We start from the raw sequence: 26,293 nt of genomic DNA, 5'->3' as shown, positions 1-26,293 counted from the left end.
GGCGGCGTGCGCTGACGGGTTCCGGCGTGCGCGCGCGGCGGGCGGCAGGGCGTGGGGGGGGGCACCCGGCGGCGGCGGCGGCGGTTGGGGCGGCGGCCGGTTTTGTGTCGGTGCGGGGCGGCGGGGCGCAGGGATGGACACGCTGGGCAGGAAGGTGGTGGTGTGCGACAACGGCACCGGGGTGAGTCGCTGCGGACGCGGGACCCGCCCTGCCGCCGGGGCGGAGGAGGTTGGGGGCGGGGGGGACAGCGGAAAGGGGAAGCAGGGCGACTCCCCGCCGGCCCGGCCCGGCTTCCTGCCGGCACACCCGCGGGCCGCGCCCGGCCTGCTGCCGCCGCTACCGGGCCCGGCCGCCTTCCGCCTCCCCCCGCGCCGAGGCGGAACTGCCCGGGGCCGGCGAGGGCCGCGCCGCTCTCCGCCAGCCCCAGGCCTGCGGAATGAATGGGCGGGGGGAGCTGGGCGCGGAAAAACCGGCCGTTTGCCGGTTGGTCGCTTATTTCTACACCGGCCGAGCAAAATCTGCCGTCGGGGGTCTTCGGGGCTGTGCCCGCTGTGCGGGTATTGTGCTGTGCCCCCCGCCGCCCCCAGCATTTTGCTGTTTTACCGTGAATGTCTTATTTCTCTACGCGACCTCTCTGTAGCAACGAGCACTTCACCAAAAATATCATTTAAAAAAAAAAATTCTGAATGAGCGCATTATACGTTGAGCAACCAGGGATGTGTGCTCTGTATGCAGGATTATTAGTTTTAGGGAAACGGTGGGTCGTTTTGTTTGAGTGGGTTTTTTTGTTTGTGGTTTTTGGTTTGTTTCTTTTTTCCACAGCTACTGGTCAAAATGGAGCAGCATCCATTCCTTATTACCTTCCTGATCTGCAACATACTAAAAATTAACATTTTTTAAAACCGAGAGAGCCCCAAAGGTTTTCTCCCCATCCTTTCACTTTTTCCACCTTCCGTGACCATGCAGGCACCCACTAGAAATTCATCCTTTTGTCAGTGGTACGCCAGCTTTGAGGCACCTCAACAGGAAGTGGAAAGGACAGCATTTTAAAGCAGACAGACAAGATAGGTGGATATTTCCCCTTGGTAATTTTGTCTAGAAATGTAGGGTTTCCCCAGTAAAGAAATATATGGAGAGTTAACACAGCTGACAGGCTGTAAAGATTTCTTGAACACCAAAAAAAAAAAAAGTAGTGATTTTATTTTATTTTTTTTAAACACTTGGAATAAAGAGATTTTTTTTTTTTAAAGCCGAAGAGGGAATAGTTGAGACAAAGAATGTCATTGTTAGAGATTGTGTCCTGAATTAGAGGGATTTCCCATTAGCATCTGAAATTACTATAATGGTTCAGGAAGAACATCATATTTGACAGTTCTGGGGTTTGACAGTTCTGATGCCCGCTATTTTTTCCTCCTACAGCAAAAATTATCATTAATAGGACTGGGATCTGGAGCTTTTGGGCACTTTTTATATTGTAATTTAGAAGGAGGAAAAAAAAAAAGGCGTTTGCTTGCTGTTGTCGTCTTACAAAGGGGCATGTAAGCTTTTTCGTTGGCTTTTTTTTTTTCCCCTCCTTTGTTTAATACTCTTATTGTCAGGCTCATATAAAAAGAAATAGAGCTTCATCCCTGAGTGTGGTCCTTCACCTAGCAACAAACCATTGCGTTGTAAAATGTTTAGTACATTGGTAGTGACAGGTGTTGTGCTGTGGCCGGTCTCAATACGGTGTGAGGCGCGGGGTAGACGCCGTTATTTTTACCCAGTTTCCCAAGCTGGGTTTGCAGCACAGATTTTGTGCAGTGTAACATATCTGGGTGTGCCTTTAAATCAAGAGACATCTTGGAATGACAGATTTTTTCCTCTTTGAGTTGTACCAGCAAGAAATAAATAGCTGGTGCTGTGGACTGTGCCTTTATGGTACCGTTGCAGTGCTGAGAGGAGGGGCCTGGGTCACTTCTGCTTGTGTTACTTTGGGTTCTGTTCCGACTCTAAGCAGAACAACGTGTATGGAAGTACCCTGGCCACAGAGTTCATTGTGTGGAAGAGCAAAATATCAAGAAATAATTGTTAAATTGCTAAACTTGAAATATTTAGGTTGAATTGGGATAATCAAACTAGAATTGGGATAATTAAACTGGAAGAAAATTCCATTCAGTAAATCTTTTGTGCCTTAGCTGCATATTGAGATTATCAAGTAGTCGTATGTTGTCAAACTAGTATTTTTATAATAATGTTTTTTCTATATGACAGAGAAGTGATACTTTATGTCAGTGATTTCTGACAGACTGTGATATATCATACTTAAAGCTAAGATTGAAATTAAATCTCTTCCCAGGAATCAGAAATATTGCATTAAAATTAAGAGTATCTTTAGAAATTTCAGATGCGATTTAACTTTAGGCTTGTCTTTGAAATTTGCTGTTCTTGTGCTGCAATAGGACTTCTAATGTATCTGGCTGCAACCAATCTTTGAGGAAGAGACGAGTAGAAGGAAGTTCTTGCAACATGTAGTGTGGGAAAGAGGCAGGCAATGGCACCTCAAAGGTCTAAAGCATTAGAGATGGATGTTCTTAGTGGTAGAAGACAAACAGTAAGTTCCTTAGTGGCCTGTAAAGTTGCTCTACTTGTATTTAGGGTTTTTGTTTGAGGGTTGCAACAATGGAAAGAATCAGGCACGGAGACCTGATAAGAATATTAGTGTTCATTTTAAAGCTTGTCACGTGACCTGTTTGTGAGCTTCCTCATTCTTTTCATTTGAAAGAATACTTATACGTACAAGTTCTTACTGTTTGATGACTCAGTAGGAAGTGAAACAGTCGATAGAAACCACAGTGAAATGGAGAAGAAACTATATATGGTAAAACTTCTTACATACGTGGTCTTGCACACAGGCAAGCTAAGTAGCTATTCTTAAAACATTCTGAACATATAGCAAATGCATGCGAAAATTATGATGAACTCTTGGCTTCCTTGCAGGGATACAAAAATTCATTGAGTGTTGGTGTTAATGTTCAAGACATGATATATACTCAGCATTGTACTGAAATTATATGATAATTGTTCCAATGGATGTGCACAATAAGAGATGGAAGAAAAACAAGCACACTGCACTTAAAATTCCACTGGACAGTTTCAAATTGAGAATGGCAGGAACAGTGAGTATTTAATGTCCAGCACTAGAAAGGAGAAGCTGATTATATTCAAAACTACTGCAGTTCCTAACGTTTAACTGAAGATTTTGGAAGATCTCCTGTAAGGGACAGGAGGGAGAAGTATCTTATGTTTCTTGTACTCCTTCAAAAATCTAAAACTGTCCAGGATCTATTATTATTTACCTCTGTGGTTTTTTAGGTGCATTTACCTGTTGGTAGTTTTACTGAGTCTGGTTCTTCAGCCATAATATCCAATGTTATGTCATAAATCTACCAAACCAGCTGAATATTCAGTGTCGTGTCAGGAAGAATACTACAGTGGGGATGCTCTCATTCACGAGGAAGCTGATGTACAAGACTGATTTGTGCACATCTTCACAAAATTTTCATGTTGTCTGGGGAAGAAAATTCAGATTTGAAGGGGAAGAGACAGTTAAAATTTTGCCCCATCTATCTACTGCTGAGTTTACCAAACTTTGTAAAAATGTTGTTTTTAAGGCACTCTGTTCCAGCCTGAAAGAGATAGAGAACAGGGAGTGAATGTCCAAGCTTAATCTTACTCATTGTATGCCATTCATGTAGATTAAATCTGGGTTTTATTGTGTTTTAGGCTGGTTGGAGAAATGACAGTCTGCTTTTACAATCTAGGATTTGTTAATTGCCAGCATTGTTAACTTCCTGGGAAGGTGTGTCAAGGCCTTAATGTAGAAAAGGGCTGGAAGTTACCATGACAGTTCACGTGGCAAAACTTAGACTAGTATTTTTGTAGGTCGACATTTGCTAGGTCAGCGTAGTTGTATGTGATTTCGAGAGGTATTTTTACAGTTGTACAAGAGGCACTTACTGATTTTGTGCGGTAGTCATTTCGTTCATGTATCTTAGTGGTTGCTATGTACACCTTGGGGTTCATTTGCCCAGTTGGCAGGATTTGAAAGTGTGGGTAGTGGAGCTTCTTGAGGGGTGTTCCCATAGCGTGAGTTGTAAAGATTGATTTAGATGTTACTGGTCTTGTTACTTCTATTGGCCAACATAGTCAGTGATGACTGGTAGGGAAGTTGCTTTATGCTGGGGGGAAAAAAAAGGAGGAAAAGCTGTCAGAAAATATATGGGTGTAAAAGTGCATGGGCTCACTGAAGGTGCTTATGGTTGTACTTGGAACAGATTAGGAAGCCCTGAGCTAGAGGATGGGATTGTATGGGCTGTTCTGTAGAACTTCCTTCTAGCCTGACCGGGTCCTGCACAAGGAAATTTATGATAAGCATACCTAAATGTTGTAGAAGCAACAAAAATTGTGTGGTTGCCCTGAATGCAGTAATTTGCTAAGTCTGAAAGGGAACTTATTTTTTAAAAAAACCCAAACCTTTGGACACCACTATTTGGACTCAGCTCAGGTCTTTAAAATGTCTCATATGTTTCCTCTGGTATAGAGCTTCTGCTGAAGTCTTCCGGTGCGTTCAGGTAGTGTGATCCAGAAATGCTGGTGGCTACTCTTTGCTTTCTCATAGCAGCACTGCATTCTTGCATGCACAGATAAGATCTGTATGACTCCTAGGTACTTCTGACCTCAGTATAAGCAAAAGAGCTGATAAGTACTTGCCTTTTCAGAGAACTGCAACTGAAGTAGAATGAGCGAAATAAGTTGTACACACAGTGTCATTCTTCAGGTATTCCAAACAGCTCTGCCGTTGGAGACAGTAAGCACTGAATGGGTGAAATAAATCAGAGTCCCAAAATGCAAAAGAATTCCTTTCCCCCCTGTGTTAGCCCAACTTTAATGAAAACGTCTCTTGGCTCTTTCCGTAACTGGCTCTATAAATGTATTTTTTAAACAGATGCCCTTTTTACTGCAGTAAGGCAAGTAATTTAGGGCAACAGAAAGTGACTTTTCATATTACCATTAGTGTAATGGCAGGATTCCCCTCAGCTGCAACTAGCTGTTTCAGTGGCAGCCTCCAGACCTCACTTCAGGAAACTTGGTTAACCTTTTGGAAATTCTAGCAGATGGCTTCTGATACAACCTGAAATGGATAATTAAGCTTTGGGACAGGATTCCAAGGAGGCTGTGAATTGTCTGTCCTTCCAAAGCCCTAAGGAACCTGGTCTGCATTCAGTGGTGACTGCTTTGAGCTCAAGGTTGGACAAGACAGCTCCTGAGGTTCCCTCCGACTGGAATGATCCTGCGATGCTCTGTTACAGCTGTTACTCAACGTGAAACGGTTGAGTAATTTTGCAGATGAAAATGCGTAATGTTTAGTTTGGGAGTGCAGGATGTTGTTCTGGCATGCTGATATGGTGCAGTATGTGAAGTATGCCTCAAAAAGAGAAGCTTGCTTTATATGAACTGCAGGCAGAACATTAGAGCTGAAGAGAATAATTTGTTGATCCCCATTAGCTAAAATTGTAACTTCTTGCTGGCACATTTAAAGTTCTTGTTTTACAATAGAGCTTCCTCTAGTGGCTATATTTTTTTAAAGCTCAGTTAATCCGGACTGTTTCTTAGCATACGTGCTGTCTTGGGGCCCAGCGATGTAAACCTTCCTTTCATACGTAGTTGAGTAACAAGCAAAGCACTCTGTCAAGAGTATCCTGTTTGCTGTGATCTACTATCAGCTGAGGTTTTGGTTGTGCTGTTAGTTTTAGAAGTGCTTGCTGCAAACTCATGTCCTTAAAAGAAACTCTGAAAATTCTGCAGCTCTTGAGAAATCCATCTGAATTGTAGAGAGTATCAGCTAGCTCACTGTTAAACATTTTTTGTAACAGCATAACACCTGAATTCACAAGGTTTTGTTTTTTTTTTTTCTGCTGTGTAATTCATTATGCTACTCTGTGCTCTAATTTGAGAGGCAATTTAATTTGATCTCATTGGGTACTCGTTATAAAGTGATCCATTACAAAATGATGGGTTTCAGGTTGCTAGAGAGCCTTTTATAGTGTGACGGGAAATCCAGATTCAAACATTGGAGACTCTTATACCTCTCAATATACTTAATTATTTCAGTACTGTTTCTCAAAGATTTGACAATCTGATTCAGAAAACATTCTGGAAGATACTTTAATTCAGCAGTAGAGATCTGCACATCATCTTAAATCTATAAATCCCATTGGTTTCTGGTCGGACACTCTTACATCTGGGCTTTTAAGTTTTTACCCCAAACTGGGTTTCTGTTTGTAAACGTAAGTAATGCATATTCTAATAAAACTATTAATTCCTTTTCAGTTTGTGAAATGTGGCTATGCAGGCTCAAATTTTCCGGAGCACATTTTTCCAGCTTTGGTTGGAAGACCCATTATAAGATCAACTGCTAAAGTGGGAAACATAGAAATCAAGGTAACTTTTTTCATTATTATTCCTTTCTGACAGATAAAAATATTTAGGGCAGCTTTTGACTTACGTAGTGTTTGGAAATGCTTTTTCCTTAATTCCCCTTTATACTGTTTCAGTATCTGTTGATTCATTTCCATATTGGGTTTTAGCCTGTCACAAACTACGAAGTTATTTAGAGGGTAAGCTAAAGGACTAGAGGCCTTCAGATAGTAGGACTGAGGAGGCAGCAGGTAGGGTTCAAGGGGGTTCTGGGCAAAAAGGGGCTTGAAATGCCAATGTGTAAATGATGTCAGTATTAGAAGGCAGAAATCAGACAGAAGTGATTGGTGTTTGTCGCGGAGCTGAAGAACTGCTGGAGCTTCCAGATCATCCTGTATATACTGTTTGCTTTCTGCTCGCAGTTGATCATCTGTGATCTTGTATGAGATGTTCAACTTTGGTTATGTTTGCATTTCATTGTTTCTATTGTGTTGTTGGTTTTTTTTGTGGTTTTTTTTTCTTCTTGCTGTTGAGTAAACATAGGTACTCCACACCAGTTAGAGATGGAGAGGCTGTGTTCAGGCTACTTCATGTTGGGATGTTATTCCAAGCTTGGAATAGGGGCTGGAAGGTGGGGACAACTGTTTGAGGATCTTTTTCTGAAGTCTTGGGAGCTATCATTTCTCACTTTATTTTGTGATTGTAGAATAATGCTTCAAATGTTAGTAGTTGCTTCTGCACTACAGGCTTCAGTAAATGTCTTGGCCCTGCTGTGGCCACATCCTTCCTTCTTGCTTCTAGCCATGCGTTCTCACCTTGTGCTGGCTGTACTGTACTGCTTGTGCAGTCATCTGCTGAGCCACTTTATTGAGCTGATCCAGCTGAAAAAGAGTGATTTCTTTGTCAGGGAAAGTTTTGACTGCCTCGCTAGACAATTGTGCAAGCTCCAGTTTGGGAGGAAGTCAGAAATAGGAACTTGAGGGAGAAGTGGGAGACGATGCAGAACTGTAGAAGCCCTGACTTAGGCCAGTGAAGGTCAGGTAGAACCACACAATACAGGCTTTCAGTTTTGCAGTCCCTGTTGCTTCTGAGCAGCAGCTTAGTAAGAGGGGGAAAAAAAAATCTGCCCAGTCTTTTTCCTTATTTTCAGAACAGTATGGGTGACAAGGAGGACTACAGTTATCTGACTTCTTCTGTTGCCTGTACTAAGTTAGTAGTATCAGCAGAAGGCCATACTGGGAAGTCAAGAAGATGAAAGACATCAGAACTTTCCAAAATGCTGCTGCGTTTTTGTTTGTTTGTTTGTTTTTTAATATTGGGATGCTGCTTACCTTGTGTCAGCTAGGGCATTTTGGTCAAAAGGATGGAGATATTTCCCTTTCACAGTCAATAGGAGGTTTCGTAAGGAGAGGGAAAAGATCTTCACTTCCTCTTGCAAGCCTTGGAGAGGCGTTTCTTCGGATATCTACTTGAACTTAATGTGAAAATTTCTTCAAGGAGGTCCTGGTAAAGTTTTATGACAGTTATGCAGTGATTACAAGTCTTAAGTCCAACAAAAATTCTTTTGCATGGAATTTCATTGTTGAAGTCATGTTTTCTTTCCAGCTGATCTGATACAGCCTGTCCTGCCAGTTTTGGTATCCTCTGATTGTCTGATAACTTAGTTTAATATCATTACAGATGACGGTGTTGGACTGGAAAGATAGCAGGTAGAAGTGGGTAGTTGCTATGAGATTGGTGCAAAAGAACCAGTAAACTATAATTTTGCATGTGTTGACCATCTTCTGTTTGAGCATGGATCACGAGTGTGTTTTAGAGAGTATAAACTGTGTCTAGATTCTTCCTAGAAGATTTATAGTATCTGCCTGTAATAGCTTGTCACTCTTTCTTAAGGGAACAGTATATCAAGAGAAGAAATCCCTGCCACAAATACTGTGGGTATCCCAGTAGGATAATACAGTAGGAAGACTTGTTAAGTGTGAGTGCCATTTTTCTTTGAGATTCTTGCAGATTTTCTGAAAAAAATGTATTTTACCAGGTGAGTTTTATGCCAAAATTTAAATCTAGCCATTCACTGTAAGTTCTGACAGGATAAGTTTAAAACAGTAAAGGAAGCTGGCAAGAAGATTATCAGTTTAACTTTTCAAAACTATTCAGAAAAGCTGTCATTCCTGTGAAATTAAGAAACTCTGTGAAAAGAGTCTGGAAGTTGATCGAAACAGTGGTTATCATCCATCTATTGAGTTTCCAATCTCAAGTTGCTTTGTCCATGTTTTCCTTCTGGATTCTAATTTCAGCCAGCAGGAGGGATATAGCTTTTTCTCCTACTCGGTCTACCCAGTTCAGGATATAAACACAAAGTTGAGTTATTACTGGGATTATTTTGCGCAAAATTACAACCTTAAAACTCTAAAACCAGAAGCATAGGTGCTGCTTTTAGCTTTTACTGACTTACTAGTCTTTGAAGCAGGTTTAGGGGTTAATCACCTTCTTAGGAAGACAAGACTGATGAGTAGCTTTGACTAGTTAAAACAATTAGGATTTTAGGGCAAATCAGACCCAGTGACCTGCTGAGCTACGTCCGTATGCCACAGTTCTGCTCAGTTTCTGCCAAAGACAGCCTGGAGAAAGTCATTCTCTGGATTTGAAGTGAGGAAGAGGGCCGTGCTCTGACCAGCCTCTTTGGTACTGCCTGTGCAAAGGCAGCTGCCAGAAGCTCAACACACTTTTCCGTTGACATAATTTGCAGAATAAGTAGATTTGCCTTAATGGTGCTGGTAGTTACCCTATGGCTTTTGGCGGTTGAGATGACCCAAAGTAAATTTAATTGAAGGGAAAAATCTCAATAATCATGAAAATTTTACTAAATTTTGGACAATGTTTGTACACATAGGCTTCAAATATCTCATAGTGCTTCCCAGCTGCTTTAATTATCTTACATTTGTACCCCCATAGCTTGCTATAGGGAAAGAGCTTTGAGACCCTGCTCTTACTACTGCACTGCATGATTGCCTATTTCCATTCTGGGAGTAAATGCCATCGTTTAAGTAAATATCTCTTATTTTATTACTTTTTTGTATTTGTTCCATGATATATGAACAGATCAGCCTGCTTATAGATGAATGCTTTTATATTATAGTTTTAAGTTCTTGGGTATTTAAAGCAGAATTTTAAAAACAAAACATAAATTTAGCATTTGTCAGAGCTAGTTATGGTCAGATGCTTTGTGCAGAGCCTTGTCTAGTTCAGATAAACACCTTGCTCAGGGTCAAACTCCAGTGTTACAGAGTATTTATGCACAGAATCCTATTTATGGGAAATAGGCAGATTATACTGGTGGTCTTTGCAATGTAAGATGCATAAACATGACATGCCACTGACATGTAGCAATAGCTTCCTTTAAAGAGACATTTTAATCTGAGATCCTGAGACTGTTAGTTTGGCCCTAACTAAACTAACTCAGATCATTTCCTGCTGTACATGCATCTCTTTTCAGCCTGTTTCTACTGTGTACTTAAAGTAATTTGAGAATTTCATTTAGGCCTTTTCTGACTTTCTTGCTTCTACCTTCTTTCTTCACCTTTCTTGACCTGTTGAAGTAGAATAACAAACAGATGGTAAGTGAGGTGCCCCTGTGCTGTTTGTTTACCATTTCTGCTTGATGGGACCTGGTAGCTGTTACGTTATTTTTCGATGCTGTTCATTGATTCATCTTGTCCTACGTTTCACATTTGAATACATACTTACTTTGGACATTGTTCATTGCTTTGGTTTACTAGCAACTAATTCATGAGAGTATTTTGTGTTGCTTCTAAATGCTGCATAACCTGTAGTTTTGCAAGATGTAAGAATAACAAAGATCAACATGAGCTCAGTGTCTTTAACAGTGGAAATTGGTATATTTAACATTACAAACCAAGGGCTTGCAAAAACTTCCAGATTTCGGTTAGGCAAATACTACTGCCTACCAAAGTGGTGGAAACATTGAATGTCAGTATATGCGTTCCTCTCTGCAAATTCAGTTATGCTGTCTTCCTTACACTTCACCTACCAAGTGTGCATGTTTGTTAGCGTGCTTTTGAGAACAGTTGTTCTGTCCTTTAACTGGTTTAACAGGATGTGAAGGTTTTGTGCAGCTTTCATTGCACATTTGAGTAGCGGCTTTTCCTGGGCTGTGTCCTGTTTGGCAGTATAGACCCCCAAAGAACAGTGCACAAAAAAGGCTTCTGATTCTTCTAACTGGTGGAGTTTCTGTTGTCTTAAATTCTCAGGAGTCATGTGGCTGCGTGGTGTTTTCATAGTATGGTTTCACTAGAGTATATTTGATTTACAGTGTTAGAGTCTTGACTTCTGTACAGTGATCTACTGTGCAAGGGAAAAAAAATAAAACACCTTGTCAGGGAGAGGGATTGGAAGAGGAATGGTTTGATTTAAACTGTTTTCAGTTAACTTCCTTTATATAGTTAACAGTAATTGTTTACGTTACTTCTTAAAAAAGGCATTATAAACTGGATGCTGGATTTTTCCTTGTGCATCTTTTTTCCCTAGCATTGAATAGTAGGTTGAGTAACCTTCACTTTGAAGTTTTCTGTGCCACAGTAACTGCAAACTGCAGTGACCTGTTTTTGTATGAAGCAGCTGGGGTTTTTTGCAATGAAATGAATACAATACTAGTATGGAAGCAGTGCTATTGGTACCTAGAAATATGTTTTTCTAGGCTAAACATAAGCAAGTCAGTTGAGAGTTCTTTACAAAAGTATGGGATATAATAGGGAGCAAAGATAACATATTACTGTGTATACTTCCTCTGGGAAATACGTGGGAAAGGAGAAGATACGATCCTATTAATTTGAATGTGCCATGTTTGCATAATTAACTATATTAAACAGATTGCTCAATCAGTGTGAAATGACTATACAAACTATACCAACAAGTTGGTTGTATTTGTGTAAGAATGCATTACTCGGGTTTTTGGCTTGAGACTTTTGGCATGGAACAGATGAGGGCATATTTTATATTTAGATGTGTCTCTTCACATCCTACTGACATAGGCAATATGTAAACCATTGTTTCTTTTAATGTCTAGTGTGGATCTTCTAATCTCTTATTTGCTTTTGCTACTGTTCGGTATGCTTATTCACCACTCATTATTCCTTTTTTGGTATTGTGCACAGAAATTTGCAACATGCATGGAAAAATATTCTGCCAATCCCACCTACTACCCCTGTGTGCTATTTTGCATCTCAGCCTTTTGAAATTAGTATTTAATAAAAGAATTCTGGAGGTGTGCGTGGAGAAACATCTTTAATTAAAAAGGTCTTTGTGGTATCTACCTGTAGCAGAGTTTATTGGTTTGTTTAAGGTTAATTGGAGAATGGAATTAACAAAGTTTATTTTGGAAAAGGTTTGGGACGGGTAACAGCTAAATTTAAATACTACATGAAATATATTCTACTTTTCTCTCAAATATCTGAAAATGATTCTGAAATGTGGGCATTGTTAAAGAACACAGTTGGACACAGGCTGGAGCAGTTCACTGTCATTCTTGAAGATTTTGGTGTTTGGAAAACTTTGCAAGCACTGACATGTTTCTATATTAAAATTTTACAGGATCTCATGGTTGGTGATGAAGCAAGTGAATTACGCTCAATGCTGGAAGTGAATTATCCAATGGAGAATGGTATAGTTCGGAACTGGGATGATATGAAGCACCTCTGGGATTACACATTCGGACCAGAAAAACTTAATATTGACACAAAAAATTGTAAAATACTACTCACAGAACCTCCCATGAATCCAACTAAAAATAGGGAAAAGATTGTGGAGGTATGTCTGTCTAGTAGAAACTGATATATACTATCATTGCAGCATCGCTAAGAGATGTTAACCTCTTGGAACACCTGGTAACTGTCTGAGGCAAAGCAGTTCTGTTTTCTAACCAAAACTCATCCTCAGCTATAGTAATGAAAGCTACTGTGGCTAAGTTCAAACAAGCTGACCTAATTCAAAAGCTATAAGCAGGCTTCTTGTCTCAAGCCACATCACCATTAAAATACAGAATTGGAAATATATGTTTATCTTCATGTAGCCAGCGTATATTGATTACTGTCTATTGGGAGAATGTTATTACTTTAAACGGCTTGGAGTTCTCTAAGTCAGTAATGCTTCAGAGCAGGTTGAGGCTTGAGCAAGATGGTGCTTAGCAGATGGAGCAGTGTTGTTGGGGGTAGTTGAAACAAAGGTGTGATCACAACAAATTTACTATTCTTTGGTTAGTGATTATCAATGAAAGCCTTCTAAGAAGGAGAGCTTTGCATCCTCGATCTCGGAGTGCTGCCCTGGGTGACCTAAGCTCCATCTGAACCTTGTGTCAATGTTGGTTGTCAGATGTGTATTGTTTAGCTCTAGTACCGTGTGACAAAGACTCAGTTTTGAAGAGCAGTAATGTTTGACACGAACAGAAAGTTTAGTTTCCCATTTTGTGGTGGTTTGGGTTTGTTTGTTTGGTTTTTTTTTTTTCCAAACATCATAGGTATTTCCAATTAATGTAAGTGTTCAGTGTAACAAAAATGTAATTAAAAAAATGTGTTGTTAGAGCAGCTGATAGGGCAGGAAAAATGGATTCTAAGTCTGAAACCTTATCAATTTATCTGAACTTTGAATGTGAAAGCTTGTATATATATTTTTTTTCCCCAAATCTGTTGCTCAGTCTAATAAGAATTTACTTTTATTTACCTTTACCTGCTGATCTTTCCTTTAAAATCATTTTGTTATCACAGCTACAGTAGTGCTTTCTGCAGCATGGCAGTGAATATATTTGTACTATTCTTTTCTTTCAGTGACGTGGGAGCAAGTATAGCAAAGTTGGAAAAACTTAAGTGAAAAAAATCAAACTGTACAACCTAAATTCAGCATTCTTAGCAATTGTGGATGTTAGGGACCTATTACCAAAGTATTATGTAATGCAGCATTAGTAATCCATCTATTGTATATCAGTCAGCTGTGGTGTGATAGACATTGCAGATTATTCTGGGTGGCCTCCATGTAGCAGGAATGGTTGAATTTCCTGTTCAGGCTTCTTTGCTTTTCAGCTGTCTACAATAGTGTTCTTGTTTCTGTTTTCCTGCTAAACACAAAAGACTGGATTTTAGTTATTCTGGTACTGAGTAATTTTACACGTAAATTGAAAAGTCTTGTATGGCTTCTGAACTCTGATAAAATATTTGTATTGCTCTATTTGCTTTTTAAACCACTCCTGAGATTGTAGATACTTAATCATGATCCAGAGGATTAGGGAGAACTGGAATCCATGTTTGTAAATTTAAATTTGAGTTAAACAGAAGCTCATTGTTTCTATTAATATTTTGAATGGATAACAGTGTTATGAGGACTAGCAACATATAGTTTTAACTGCAACATGTTTATACTCCTTCCATTTTTGACATGGACTCCTCCTTTTCAGGGAGGCCAGCCCAGTATGAAGCGGAGGCCTGAGTTAAGTTTTGGGGTTTTGGTTTTTTTTTTGTTTGTTTGGTTGGGTTTTTTTTTTGTCCTAAAGCCCGCAGTAAATATAATAATGTCTCTGCATTTTGTGATACAGTGCAGTAGCATTTTAAAAGAAAAGCTTACCCATCTGGACCATATCAAGATGACAGATAATTATATACGCTGTACTTCGTTCTACTTCCAGTGATTCTCTTTCCTCACCCAATGGCCCGATCAAACTCAACTACGTCGTAACAGCAGCAAGTGTTTGTGCCTGCTATATTGTAAAATGCATATTTTTTAAAATGCTGTTTCTTTCAGGGCATGTACAAGACACTGCTCATCAGCTTGACTGAGTGTTTGCTGTTTGAGAATGCAGCAGATAACTAGAGACATTCTGTAATACCCTCAGGAGCAGCCAGACTGTAATGGCATATCACGTAGCTGTAGACATACTCTAGCACAGTCACTTCTCCTAATCCCAAACTAGTTGTCTTTTATCTTTTTTTTTTTTTTTTTTTTTTTTCCCCAATTTTTAGTTCTTCCTTTCGATGCCGAATTAGAACATCACTTTGTAGGTAATCCAAAAGCTGGTGTCACGAGAAGAATCTTTTCAGCAGAACATCCTGCTCAATGTTTACATCTTAAGATTTGTTGACATATATGTCCCATGTCAAGGCATTTTTTTTGTGTCAAACAGAACAGACCTAGATGCCTTGAAAGAATAACCACCCCATAAAGGCCTGCATTGTAAAAGGGTTTTGCAGTGTCTTCTGGGATTTAGTCCACGTGTGAAGGCAGTAACGAATGCCATTTGAATACTTATTTTGTTGTATGAAGATGATAATGTCAATCTTACTTAAATTAGGTTTTCATTTTGTAAGCACTCAGGTTATTTGAAAGGCTCATCCATTGTAATAGTGCGGGGTTTAGATGATGACTACTCATATGGGATCTCTTTTTGTGTTGCTACCCCTCCAACTGTTCTTTTTCTGTCAGATGCTTCTGCTTTTTGTTTCTGAAGGTATTGCATATGTGCTAAATTGTGGCCATTACAGAAGTTACTAGCCAGCTTTGTAATATCTTGCCCATTCTTAGCACGTGCACCTGACTACTGTATTAAATTTCCTTTTATATTTCCCAGTTCACATTGGCGCTTTATAAAAACCCAAAGCATGATGTTTTCACAGCAGGGTGCTCTGCAGCTCGCTCCCTCTGTGTTCCTTTCTGCTTGACTTCTGCTATACTGCATGCTCACAGCAAACATCCCAAGAAAGGCGGCATCAGTCATCCCAGGGGCTTTGCAGTGTGCTCAGTACAGCTGTGAAATAATTCACTTGGCTTTGCAAGAATCCTGGTTTTGATATGGGCCAGCGGTTTAAAATCATGCTGTTGTAACAGAGGAGGCTCTTTAAATAGTTTAGAGTTCTAAAATTGTCAGGCATCAGCTTTTTTTCTTTAAAAATATTTAGGTATCTTTTACTTGAGCTGTGAAAGTACTTAGGATTTAATCAGTTTCTAATCCTAGAAGTTGCAGAAGTGCTCAGGAGGCTGCAGAATAGCAAAAGCCAAACTTCTGTATGTGCTGGAATAATCAGAGTTCATCTCTTTCCCGGTAAAGCATTTTGAGGGGAAAACTACTGTACAGTATGATTTGTTTACTTGGGCTTTTTTGTGTTTACAAAGAAGACGAGATGCTGTAAACTCTACATTCTTTAATCTTAGAATTTTATTTCTTCACTGAAACTAGTTTAGTGGTTAGGGAACCTAGTCTACAAGACAGGCAGTTACTTTTCATGTTTCAATAGGAGCTCTGCAAACCTGTGGGTTTCTGTATGTAGTAACAGAATTAGCCCCACTTGTACTATTTCAATTGAAGTGGATTTTGCACTAATTCTAGAAGTTTGTAATCAGTTGTGCTTTAAAGACGGGAAGAAGGCGGCGCAGATGCAGAGAAGAACCTGTGATACTGGGCTTTTTCTAGACCCATCTGCGTAGGAGTCTGACTTGACATAGTCTGCAGTTGTACAAAGTCTGTAGGGCTTGATATGAGGAATAAAAAAACGCTTGAACTTCATTAGATTTAGAGCATACGCCTTTGACAAACATTTCATTCCCAAGTCACACTTAGTAATGAAGTACTTGGCTGATCTACAAGTACTGCTTCCCGCTCATTAAGCACTTTGGAAAATGGCTTAGTAAAGCTGCAGAAATTGGTGTGTGGGTTCCTTGTAAGTATTCACTTTTGTTGCTAAACAGATGTGGAATATTTCATATGGCTCGTCTTGTGTGAACAGGTATGGTATAGGACTGAATGTGCTACTTGCTGTCATAAAGCAAGTAGGTTTCTAGTGATGTGTAGGATCTGTATGATTAAATTTCTTGGAAAGTGTTTTTAATTAGCAAAAATACAGAACTATAGAAACTATATCGTTTTCAAATATGGGAAATTTCTTAAGTATTTGACCTGTTTTGGACATTAATTTTTGCCTTCATCTTACAGGTTATGTTTGAGACGTACCAGTTTTCTGGGGTGTATGTAGCCATTCAGGCTGTTCTTACTTTGTACGCTCAAGGTAGGCAAAGATAATTTAAAGCCTGTTTAGTTTGTAAATGTGTTGCAGAGCCAATGTTCTAATATGGTATTAATGGGTTTTGGGTTTAATTCAACACCGCTATAAGCCAGCTCAGCTTACTTATGGGCTTGCTTTTTGTTTTGAGGAACTATTGATAGGTTCTGCTGTTAAACCTAGATATTAATTTTATTTGCTGCAATCTATGCTATTGCACTCTTCCCCCCCTTGACCTACATATACAGTCTTAAATTCTTCTGTAATTGTACATGTATTTTACTATATTATGCTCAATTAATTTGTGAATAACAAATGTGAAACAAATTAAAGCAGTCCACAGTGTTTCTACATACTATCATCTAAAACAAAGTTGAAGACCTCCTAAAATATAAAAACCAAGTGGCACATAAATAGAACATTTGCCTTTGAAAATAAAAAAAAAAGCCCTTTAAAACATCCTACTTGTTTATATTACATTAAAGATTAAAGTAGTGGCTAAAATTACATACAGAGACGTGCCTCACTTCAGGGCACCACAGCTGGTTGCTGCTGTTAAAACTCTCTTAAGACTAATTGTTGCTTTTACCTAGAATTGTGTGTGCTTATGTGCCTTTTAAGGCAAAGGGGTTTATATCTGAAAACCTAGTTCTAATTCAGAAATTCTTTAGTAATTCCTTACAACGGTCTTTTGGAGTTAGGTGTAGTCCCTTGTGACTGACTATTTCCTTCCTTACTGCCTGTGTACTATTGCAAGCCTTGTTGTGTTTGCATAGCAGTTATTCCAGCTCACTAATAAATCTGAAGATCTGATCTCACAGCTGAACTGAAGTGTGTTCTTTGGTTCATTTGAGGCAAATAACCAATTTGCTTGCCTTCTGTTTACAAAGCTTGAGCAAATTACAGTAACCACTTTGCCATTACATATTAAATGTTCCTTTATTATTTTAAGGTCTCCCCGTAAAATATATTTTCTTGCTTTAGGTAGCTTGTGAGAAAATATAAAACTGTTTTCTAGTCAACTTTCACTATTAATTCTGCTTCTTGTTTATTTTGTTACTGAAGTATAGAAAATTCTGTTTCTACATGCTTACGATATCTCTGTTTTATTTAATGGTTTTATGGTAATTTCTTTATGGTAATTTAATTTCTTTAGTCTATTAAAGTGGATCTGATTCAGCCTAACGCTATTTCTGTGGGGAAAAAAATCAGGTGTGTGCTGTATAGTCCAAATATTCTCTACCTTATGAAATGATTGTTTTGCTTTTTGAATACCAGTCCAAATCAACAAGTCCTAATAATTGTAACAAGGTAAACTTGTGGCCTGAATACCTTTCGGATTCTTCATATTTGAGAAATTAATATAAGGTTGCACATACACAGCTGAATTTGAGTAGGAATTTGTGCTCCAACAAGCATTTAATGATCTTAGATATTCTCTTTAATTAGAGTGCAATTTAAGATGTCAAAACACCAGATAAAATTGTGAATGGTAGAGTTATAAGCATCTAGGAAAAAGTAGAGTAATACTTTTAAAAAATGTATGTGAAAGCATTTGTTACTGTGAAACCTTAAGTTTAAAATCCTGCTGAATGGAAATAACTGAAGTTTAAACTGTGACTGCTTTTCCCAAAACGATCACTGGCAGAACAGAGGTTGTGTTAAGATCACAATGAAAAAGTCCTATCTTAAACTCGCTATTATTCTACTCTATTTATGAAGGTGCTAATAAGTTACACCTTTCCCCACCCGCCTTCCCTGTTCCTTTAGGTTTGTTGACTGGTGTTGTTGTGGACTCTGGAGACGGTGTAACTCATATTTGCCCAGTTTATGAAGGTTTCTCTCTCCCTCATCTCACCAGACGGTTAGATATCGCTGGGAGGGATATCACTAGGTACCTCATCAAGGTAAGCCAGAAATAATTTTTAAGCTTGAGGCTGGTATCTGTGGAACATGGGTTCAAGTTACAATCCCTTGATAACAATAAACCATTTTTCCTTTATTATTCATATATTAATTACATAAAGAACTCTGTACTGTATTCTTTGTACCGCTTCAGTCTATCCTTATCATGTTTCCTCGTTAAAATTACATGTGATATTATTGATATGATTCAGAGACTTCACATTTTCTTAGTGGCAATCTTGTAGGAAGGGATTTTATTCCATGTTTGGGAAAGAAAAACTCCAAAGTTGGCTTTCGTGATACATAAAATGAAAACAAAATTGTATTCTATCAGTTCTACTTCTCTATTTTTCAGAAAGACTTTTTCTTACTGTGTGGAAAATAGTGTTGTAATTCTTACCTGATTATTAAATAAGTATGTTTTACAGAATATTTGCTTTTAAAAAGAAATAAATATATATGTGTGTGTGTGACATGCTGGATTGACAGATCTTGTGTTAAAACTGGAATACCAGAGTGTTCTGAAGTGAAGTCCTATATGTAAGAATTACTTTGGTTATGTTTCACTTTTCTTTGTAATGATTATAACTGAAAATTACAGTGAAGAAGAAAATTTCCAACTTGGAGTAATGCTGCTGCCGTTCCACTTTCCTGGTAGTAATGGATACGCTGTGATAGATTTGACTTAATACCAAATTTGCAGTTAAAAAAAGGAGGCAAACTTTTAAAGATACGTTTGAAAGGAGATCCTGACTGTTCCTCTCACTACTAACCGAATGTGTTCACCCTAGCTCCTCTTACTGCGAGGGTATGCTTTCAACCATTCTGCTGATTTTGAGACTGTTCGCATGATCAAGGAAAAACTATGTTATGTGGGATACAACATTGAACAGGAGCAGAAACTGGCATTAGAGACGACAGTACTAGTTGAATCCTACACGGTGAGTGTCTTAAGCCAGCTTTTCTTGTCCTAACCTTCGAAGTTTAAATTCAGGTAGCATTTAGCTTTGGTTCCTTTCACATTTTTATTGGCAGTAGCTCACTTTTTTTTTCCTTTCAGATTTCCCCTAAGACTTTGTAATCACTTTTGTCATTGTAGATTCTTGAAATTTGAATATTACTGGAACTTAGTCTCCACTTAAGAGAAAGTGGACTTACTCTAGCATGTCGGATTGTTTCAGCTTCATCCATCTAGCAGTGACACATAGCGTCTGGTATCTGTTGACAAGAGTGGCAAACTTGCTCTTAGTGGAAACTTCCTGTGATCACACACAGAGGAAAATAACTTGCAGGAAAGCATTATTAATGCTGTAAGATCATCTTTTAAATGGACGTTAGGAGCTGTATTGCAAGGAAATACTTGGTACGTCATTATGGATGTATCTGATCCGTGATGTCTCTGAGTAAATTGCATAACGATTGAAGAATTCGTATCTTCTTTCAGTAGTACTGAATGACTGTTTGCAGTGGTGACAATTATCAACAACTTCCTACTTTAAAACATTAGGGAACAATGTAGGTAATTTCCTCTTGGTTTGCTTAGTTTCTAAGTGGCTAAAAGTAGTTTTCTAAATGGTGTTTTTTCTTCACTAGCTCCCAGATGGTAGGATTATCAAAGTCGGTGGAGAACGGTTTGAGGCACCGGAGGCTCTCTTCCAGCCTCACTTAATCAACGTAGAGGGAGTTGGTGTGGCTGAATTGCTGTTCAACACCATCCAGGCCGCTGACATTGATACCAGGTAAGAGCAGAACACTTAAAATCCTCTGTTAGGGTGCAGGGTGATGTGAGAACTGCGTTCAAACAAAATAACATTTTGCTTTAGGCAACAATATATGTGCTGCTGGGGAGCATATATACTGGGAGCAGGAGTTCCATCTAGATGGCTTCTTGGAGCTTAACGGGTTGTCTGGCAGCTTGACTATTTTGGTGTGAATGAGCGAGGATAAAATCTGGAAAGCACAATATTTTTTTTTACTGCTGCTGCTTTCTGGGATGCTTGGAAAAGCACGAACAAGTCTGCCAAACTCATGCAAAAGTTGTCTTTGTGTAGTGACCGTTTTCTAGATTTGTATTTACTCTCCTGTACCTACCTGTTCTACAGAATATACTGTACGGCACTAAAAAGAGTATTTTCTTGGTCAGGTCTGAATTCTATAAGCACATTGTGCTGTCTGGAGGCTCCACCATGTACCCCGGGCTGCCTTCGCGACTGGAGCGGGAACTTAAACAGCTCTACCTGGAACGAGTTCTGAAAGGAGACGTGGAAAAACTCTCGGTAGGTACCGAGTCGCTGCTTTATTTGTGTGGGGCTGAGATTCATCCTGGACTCCCCACTAGAGGGAACCAAGCAGTCAGAAATGCCAGAAGCTGAGGGTGGCCCTCCAAGCAACTTGCTGCCTCTTGAGTTTTTCACACCCCTGCGTTTCATATAGGTGGCTCAGGTGTATATTCTTGCAATAAAGCCACCTTCTAATCCATGCTAACAGCAAGTAATTCCTGAAGGCTTGGGTTAGTGAGAATGTAAAACGGGCTGACAAGTGCTAGGGCACAACTTGTAATGCAGGTTAAATGAAGCTAATGAGTTTTTGTGCCTTTGAGTCACCATTGAGCAAAAGTGATATTTTTAAAAAATTTTTTTTTTAATCTGTGAAAGTTCTGGTTCATGCTGTAAGTGAAATACCCAATGTAAGAGGCTAGAGTTCTCACTTTCAAGTGGAATAAATCTCCCTTGTTCATTGGTTACTGTGATGAGCAGACAACAGCCACACGTTACGCTGCATTGTAGTGCTATCTGCTTTTCAAGGAGGAGATATTTACAGAGGAAAATCTTCTGAGTGGAGTTGAACTGAATTGAACTTCCCTGGTTCTTAATACAGTGTTCTCTAAAGATCTTTTGCAGCTATATGGAATGACTCAATGTACAGAGTGTTTTAAGTGTAAGATAATATTTCACACATAGCTTTGACTGTACTAATTTTTGCTCTTAAGAGCTTTAGCATAGAAGAATTTAAGGGACTATTAATTAGTTAAGCTGGTCTAGATTGTGTAAATTTAAAATCTATTCTATCTGCCCCTCTAAAACTTGGTATAATTCTAAAATATTTTGTGATTTGATGATCTGGTAACTTCTGATAACTTTAGCCATCGAAGCTTAGGAAGTATTTCACTTTTTACCGTGTTCATGAAATGCAAAAATGCTGTCTTTAATTTTATATTCTGATTCCTGGGCTTTTTGTGGATACACTGAAAGTATAATTCTGGGGAAAGTGTCAATAGCTGTCTCTACTTTCCAGTGCAAAGTAGTTATTTTACTTTGGTTGCGCAAGCTGGAAGTGCAAGCAGCGTGCCTTGTGCTAGCATTTCAGGTTTTTTGTTGCGTATTTCTCACTAAACAGCTTCCACGTCATTGTTCTGGTGGAAAGCACAACTTTATTTTGAAAGGCTTTGTTTCAAGAATGCTAGTAACAGTTTCTTTTCTTTTTCTTAGAAATTTAAGATCCGAATTGAAGATCCACCTCGTCGAAAGCACATGGTGTTTTTGGGTGGCGCAGTTCTAGCAGACATCATGAAAGACAAAGACAACTTCTGGATGACCCGACAAGAATACCAAGAAAAGGGAGTGCGTGTGCTGGAGAAGCTTGGTGTGACTGTTCGATAAATCCCAAAGCTTGTTCCCATCACATGTCTAAAGCTTTTTTCTTTCATTGCCAATCTCTGAACTCACTCAGCTACATGCTATGGAAAGGCCTGCCTGTGGCCTTTTGACCCAAAGGTCAGGTTTTGTTCTGGTTTCTTGAGGTAGCTTTTGTTAAATGTTTCTTAATGTGGCTAAATTTGACTATTAAATTTGACCACTTCCCTGCAAACAAAACAGAGCAAGAGCAGCCTGTCTACTTCATTGTTCCTTCCCAGTAGGCAATTGGGTAATTCTGGTAGGCTTTTTCTTCTGGGTTTATTGCTGTAGTCCTGCTAGCTTTTGTCTCTAGTTCACAAGGGCTTGTGTGCCTTTTTTAGCATAAGAAAACCTTTAAACAGGAGCTTTTGTTATTGGGTCGTTGTGGTGGTTATTTTTGCATCTTTTTGCCTCTCTCTACATTAAGATGATTTTTTTTTTTTTTCTTTCCTGCAATTAGGAATTTTGATTAAACATTGTTAGAAACTAGTTTAACTAGCTGGAATGGCTTTAACACACTGTTTCAATGTAATGTGGTTCCATAACGCACTGCTGCCTAAACTGGCTTCTGAGGTGGTTTATCCGTAAAGGTGGTGCTGGGGCTTTCATACTGTATTTCTCTAAGTGGGCATGTACACAGTTGCCACAAACGGAGAAACACCTGATATTCTGGCAAATGTAAACTTGTGGCCTTAGGTGTCTTTTTCTGGAGGGAGGAGACAGGTTTGAGCTGTGTTGGTTTTCTTTTAAGGGACAGCTGGGGGTCAGTCTGACCAAAAATGCCTCTTTTTATAGCTAAATTTTGGTACCGCGTTGTCTCAGCGTAGGGAGCAAGAATGTTAAATTAGCTATTCTGTAACTGTTGAGAAACTTAGATGTGCTGAGACAGGAGCCTCTAAACTTCTGAAGAAATTTAATACTTTCAGAAATGCTTGTGAAAACTGTAACTGTAGATATTAAAACCCCCAAACCTAAGTTTTAAAAGTCTGATGTTTTAAGTGCTTGTATGTACATCAGAAGCACTTCCATTAAACTTTACAAGTATATTAACCTAGTGCCAAGTAGTTACTGTAAATGAATATTCAATGACCAGTGTTTATTGCAGCAAGCAGATATTTATAAACAACCACTGGCAGTAGGTTATGAAGAATGACCTATATTTGTTCCAGTTAAAAATAACAGTGGAATATGAGATGTTGGTTGGTAAATATTCACAATTCATTTTCTCCAGTCTTGATTTTTTTTATATTTAACGTGGGATGGGGAAGGAAGTGAAAACCAGTGATAAAAATGCTGTTTCCACAAAGTACATTAAAGCTGAGTTGTTCTGAAAAATAGAAGTTGTCACTAGTAATTATCAGCCATCTTCTCCAAGTATAGTTGCCTGTATTTTCTTCCTACTAGCAGACTGGTAACTGTCTTTACCATAAAATCTGCCTTACATAAAGCACAGCAAAAACTGCTTGCATGCAAATGCCCGTTAGATTTAGTTCTACTTTGCTTTTCACGGAAATACTGTATCACTTCTTACTGGTTTTCCAAGCCTACCATAACATTTAAGCATAAGGAAGTTAAGGTCTGCTTTTGACTTCCAAACCTTGGAAAGTACAAGATCCGCTTTCATATACTTGCCATTTGTCTACATCTTTGCATTAATAATTGATCCCAGGAACATGGAAATACTAAACTCCCTTGGACTCTAAAAATTTGCTTTCTTTCTAAATCGAGCAGACAGCTTCCTTCTGGCTGAGAGAGCCAAACAGGCAGAAACCATGTCTGCATTTCTTTAATAACAAGACAGTCACTATAGTATTGCTGGTAATGACCATTTAATTATAGGTGGGTGGGGTTTTTTGCAGCTATATTTACTCTTAACTTGAACAATATGAATTTACAGGCATGCCGGTCATGCCTTAGTGCATGCACTTAAGCAGTAGTAGATTTTTGGGGACATGAATGTAAGGGGTACTCTGAATTCCTGTAGTCTTTTGAACATTTAATACACAAGACTTAAAAATGCTGTGGGCTTGCTTTAGAGCTATGATTTCTCATGTGACTGTCTCTGGGCTTTTCAGACAGTGTTGAGAATCACGGAAATAAACCAAAGAATAATTTAAAAAACTTCTTTTGAATGACAATCTGTCACGTGATTTTTTTTCTTTTCTTTTTTTTTTTTTTTTTTAAATTTAAACCTTGACCCTGCAACCTCTTTTCTGAACCATCTTCTCCCCTGTTCATTGGCTTTAGTCAGGTATGTGCACGTTTGAGTAAAGGTTTTGGAATTTGGCCCTTTTCACTAGAGAACTTCACAGCACCATGAGTAATAAATGTCAGTTGATCGTGCAGAATCTTGGGTTTCCATGGAAACCATGTATATATTTAAAAAAAGGCAACTAGCATTTTAAATTACAGCTATCATGGATTCAGAAGAACACATACATAATCCAAATACTGAATGGAGTGTTCCAGTTGTGCTCAGCGTTGTTCTGCATGTGTGTGTTTGCACACACGAGAGTGTATGTGTGTGTTCTCAGCTGACAGCTTCAGTATTGCTATGAAAGCAATCTGGTTTTAGAGTGTTTTTTTTTTTTTAAGACCAAATAACTTGAGTTTTATTTGCAATATGCTTCAGCTCCTATAAAATTAGAATAGAAGATGCCGCATCAGTTGTAAGTTTTTTGGGAACATCCTATTTTTAATGTTAAGCTGCTTCAAACCCCTCCCCCCCAGTGTTCTAGGATGTTAACCGATGTAACACAAATGGCTTTTTATACAGTTCTGAATAATGTTAACACACAACACTGGTTGAGACCATGAATGGAAATAAACATCTATTTAAATTGACAGGTCTTTTCAATACAAGAATAAAATCAGATTTTTTTCAAAGTAGATTATGTTTGCTTTGTTTCCTTTGGGAAATCACATTTCTGTCAGCTTTTCTCTAACTTAACTTCTGTCACAAAACAATCATGAGCTGCTTCTGCCAAGGAAATCTGACATGACAAAATGACACATTCCCTATTGATTGCTGTCATGTACCCCTACTCCAAGCTCTAGCCAAGACTCCACTCCCTCCATCCTAGTTTCTTTAAAAAGAAAACAAAATCCTTATCCTTGGGCAGGAATATTTTCTAGTTCAGCTCTGTGCTCGATACTGCAGCATGCGAAGAGCCCTAAAACTTGTATTGACATCAGCAACACCGGCTAAGCTCAGAAGCCACATAATGATGCTCTGTTTAGGAAAAAATCTCCTTAGCATTATGATCTCATGTGCTACTTCACCTGCATCCCTCATTTTAACTGCTAGAAGAACTGTACGAGGGGTTAACATGTAGCATTTAGAAAGATGCACTTGTTTGAAGCAGCTCTTGCACCTGAAATTTTGTAATTCTCAGCTTGCTGTGTGCATTAGTGGCTGGCCAAGTAATTGTGCTGTATTTATCTGGCTTTTGAAAGGAGCTCAACCAGCCTCTTCACCCCAGCGCGCTGTACGTGCTGCTTGGTACGCGTGTTCCCCAGGCATCACAGCCCCAGTAGGATAATGGCTTCGGTTTTCTTAGAGTGAAGCAGTTATTTGCAATTTGCCTCTGGGTGCATCTGTCTCACTGGCCAGGTCAAGCACATGCCATCTTAAATATAGGTAGAAGAGATTTTAATAGCAAAAAAAAAAAAAAAGCCCCTGACCCTCAAATCTTTATTCCATCACTGTGCATTCTTGAGGAAAAAACCCAAAAATTAGGCTATACCTCTGGTCGGTATTAATTTGTGTTCCCCACTCCTCCCCTTTGGCTTGTTTTGCTTGATCTGGCTTTTGTGTGGAAAGGACTAAATACAGCTCAGTCAATATTTGCTCGTCAATTTTCTCAATAGTGAATTCCTCTGCAGGCACTTCATCTGTTTTCAACAAACAAGCTTCAAACAAGTGAAAAATGAAGTTATGCCTTTTTTCTTGTTGATTGTTTAGTTGTTGGCGTTTTTTTTAATCTAAATGTATCTCTTCCTGTGTTCTAGCAACCAGGAGAACGATGCTAGAAAAAAAAAACAGTTTTAGACCTTTTCAGCAAGTATTAAAATCTAAACTAAAATTTTGCTTTATTTGAGCCCTGCTATGTGATACTTGTTCCTCTCTAATGGGTTGGTTTGTTGTCCTGGTGTTATACTGTCCCTTCTCCATTATGCGCCTCAAGGGAAAAAAAAAATAA

At 38.9% G+C, this 26,293-nt stretch overlaps 1 protein-coding gene across 2 annotated transcripts; it reads left to right on the top strand.

Annotated features, from left to right (window-relative positions):
- Positions 1-61: 61 nt before the first annotated feature.
- On the top strand, positions 62-24,980 carry ACTR2 (actin related protein 2). Of its 2 annotated transcripts, XM_086743330.1 has the most exons (10): positions 62-181; positions 6,371-6,481; positions 10,060-10,074; positions 12,068-12,283; positions 16,446-16,518; positions 18,283-18,419; positions 19,209-19,358; positions 20,011-20,156; positions 20,561-20,693; positions 21,906-24,980. In XM_086743330.1, the coding sequence occupies exons 1-10, from the start codon at positions 134-136 to the stop codon at positions 22,074-22,076; spliced, it is 1,200 nt and encodes a 399-aa protein (XP_086599456.1). In that variant the 5' UTR covers positions 62-133; the 3' UTR covers positions 22,077-24,980. The 2 variants fall into 2 exon arrangements, with proteins under 2 accessions (XP_086599456.1, XP_086599457.1); XM_086743331.1 differs by lacking the exon at positions 10,060-10,074.
- The last annotated feature ends 1,313 nt before the right edge of the window (positions 24,981-26,293 follow it).

This window comes from Chlamydotis macqueenii, chromosome 3, assembly GCF_036417535.1.
Source record: "Chlamydotis macqueenii isolate bChlMac1 chromosome 3, bChlMac1.mat, whole genome shotgun sequence".
Lineage (NCBI taxonomy): Eukaryota > Metazoa > Chordata > Aves > Otidiformes > Otididae > Chlamydotis > Chlamydotis macqueenii.
This window is presented reverse-complemented; position numbering and strand designations above follow the sequence as displayed.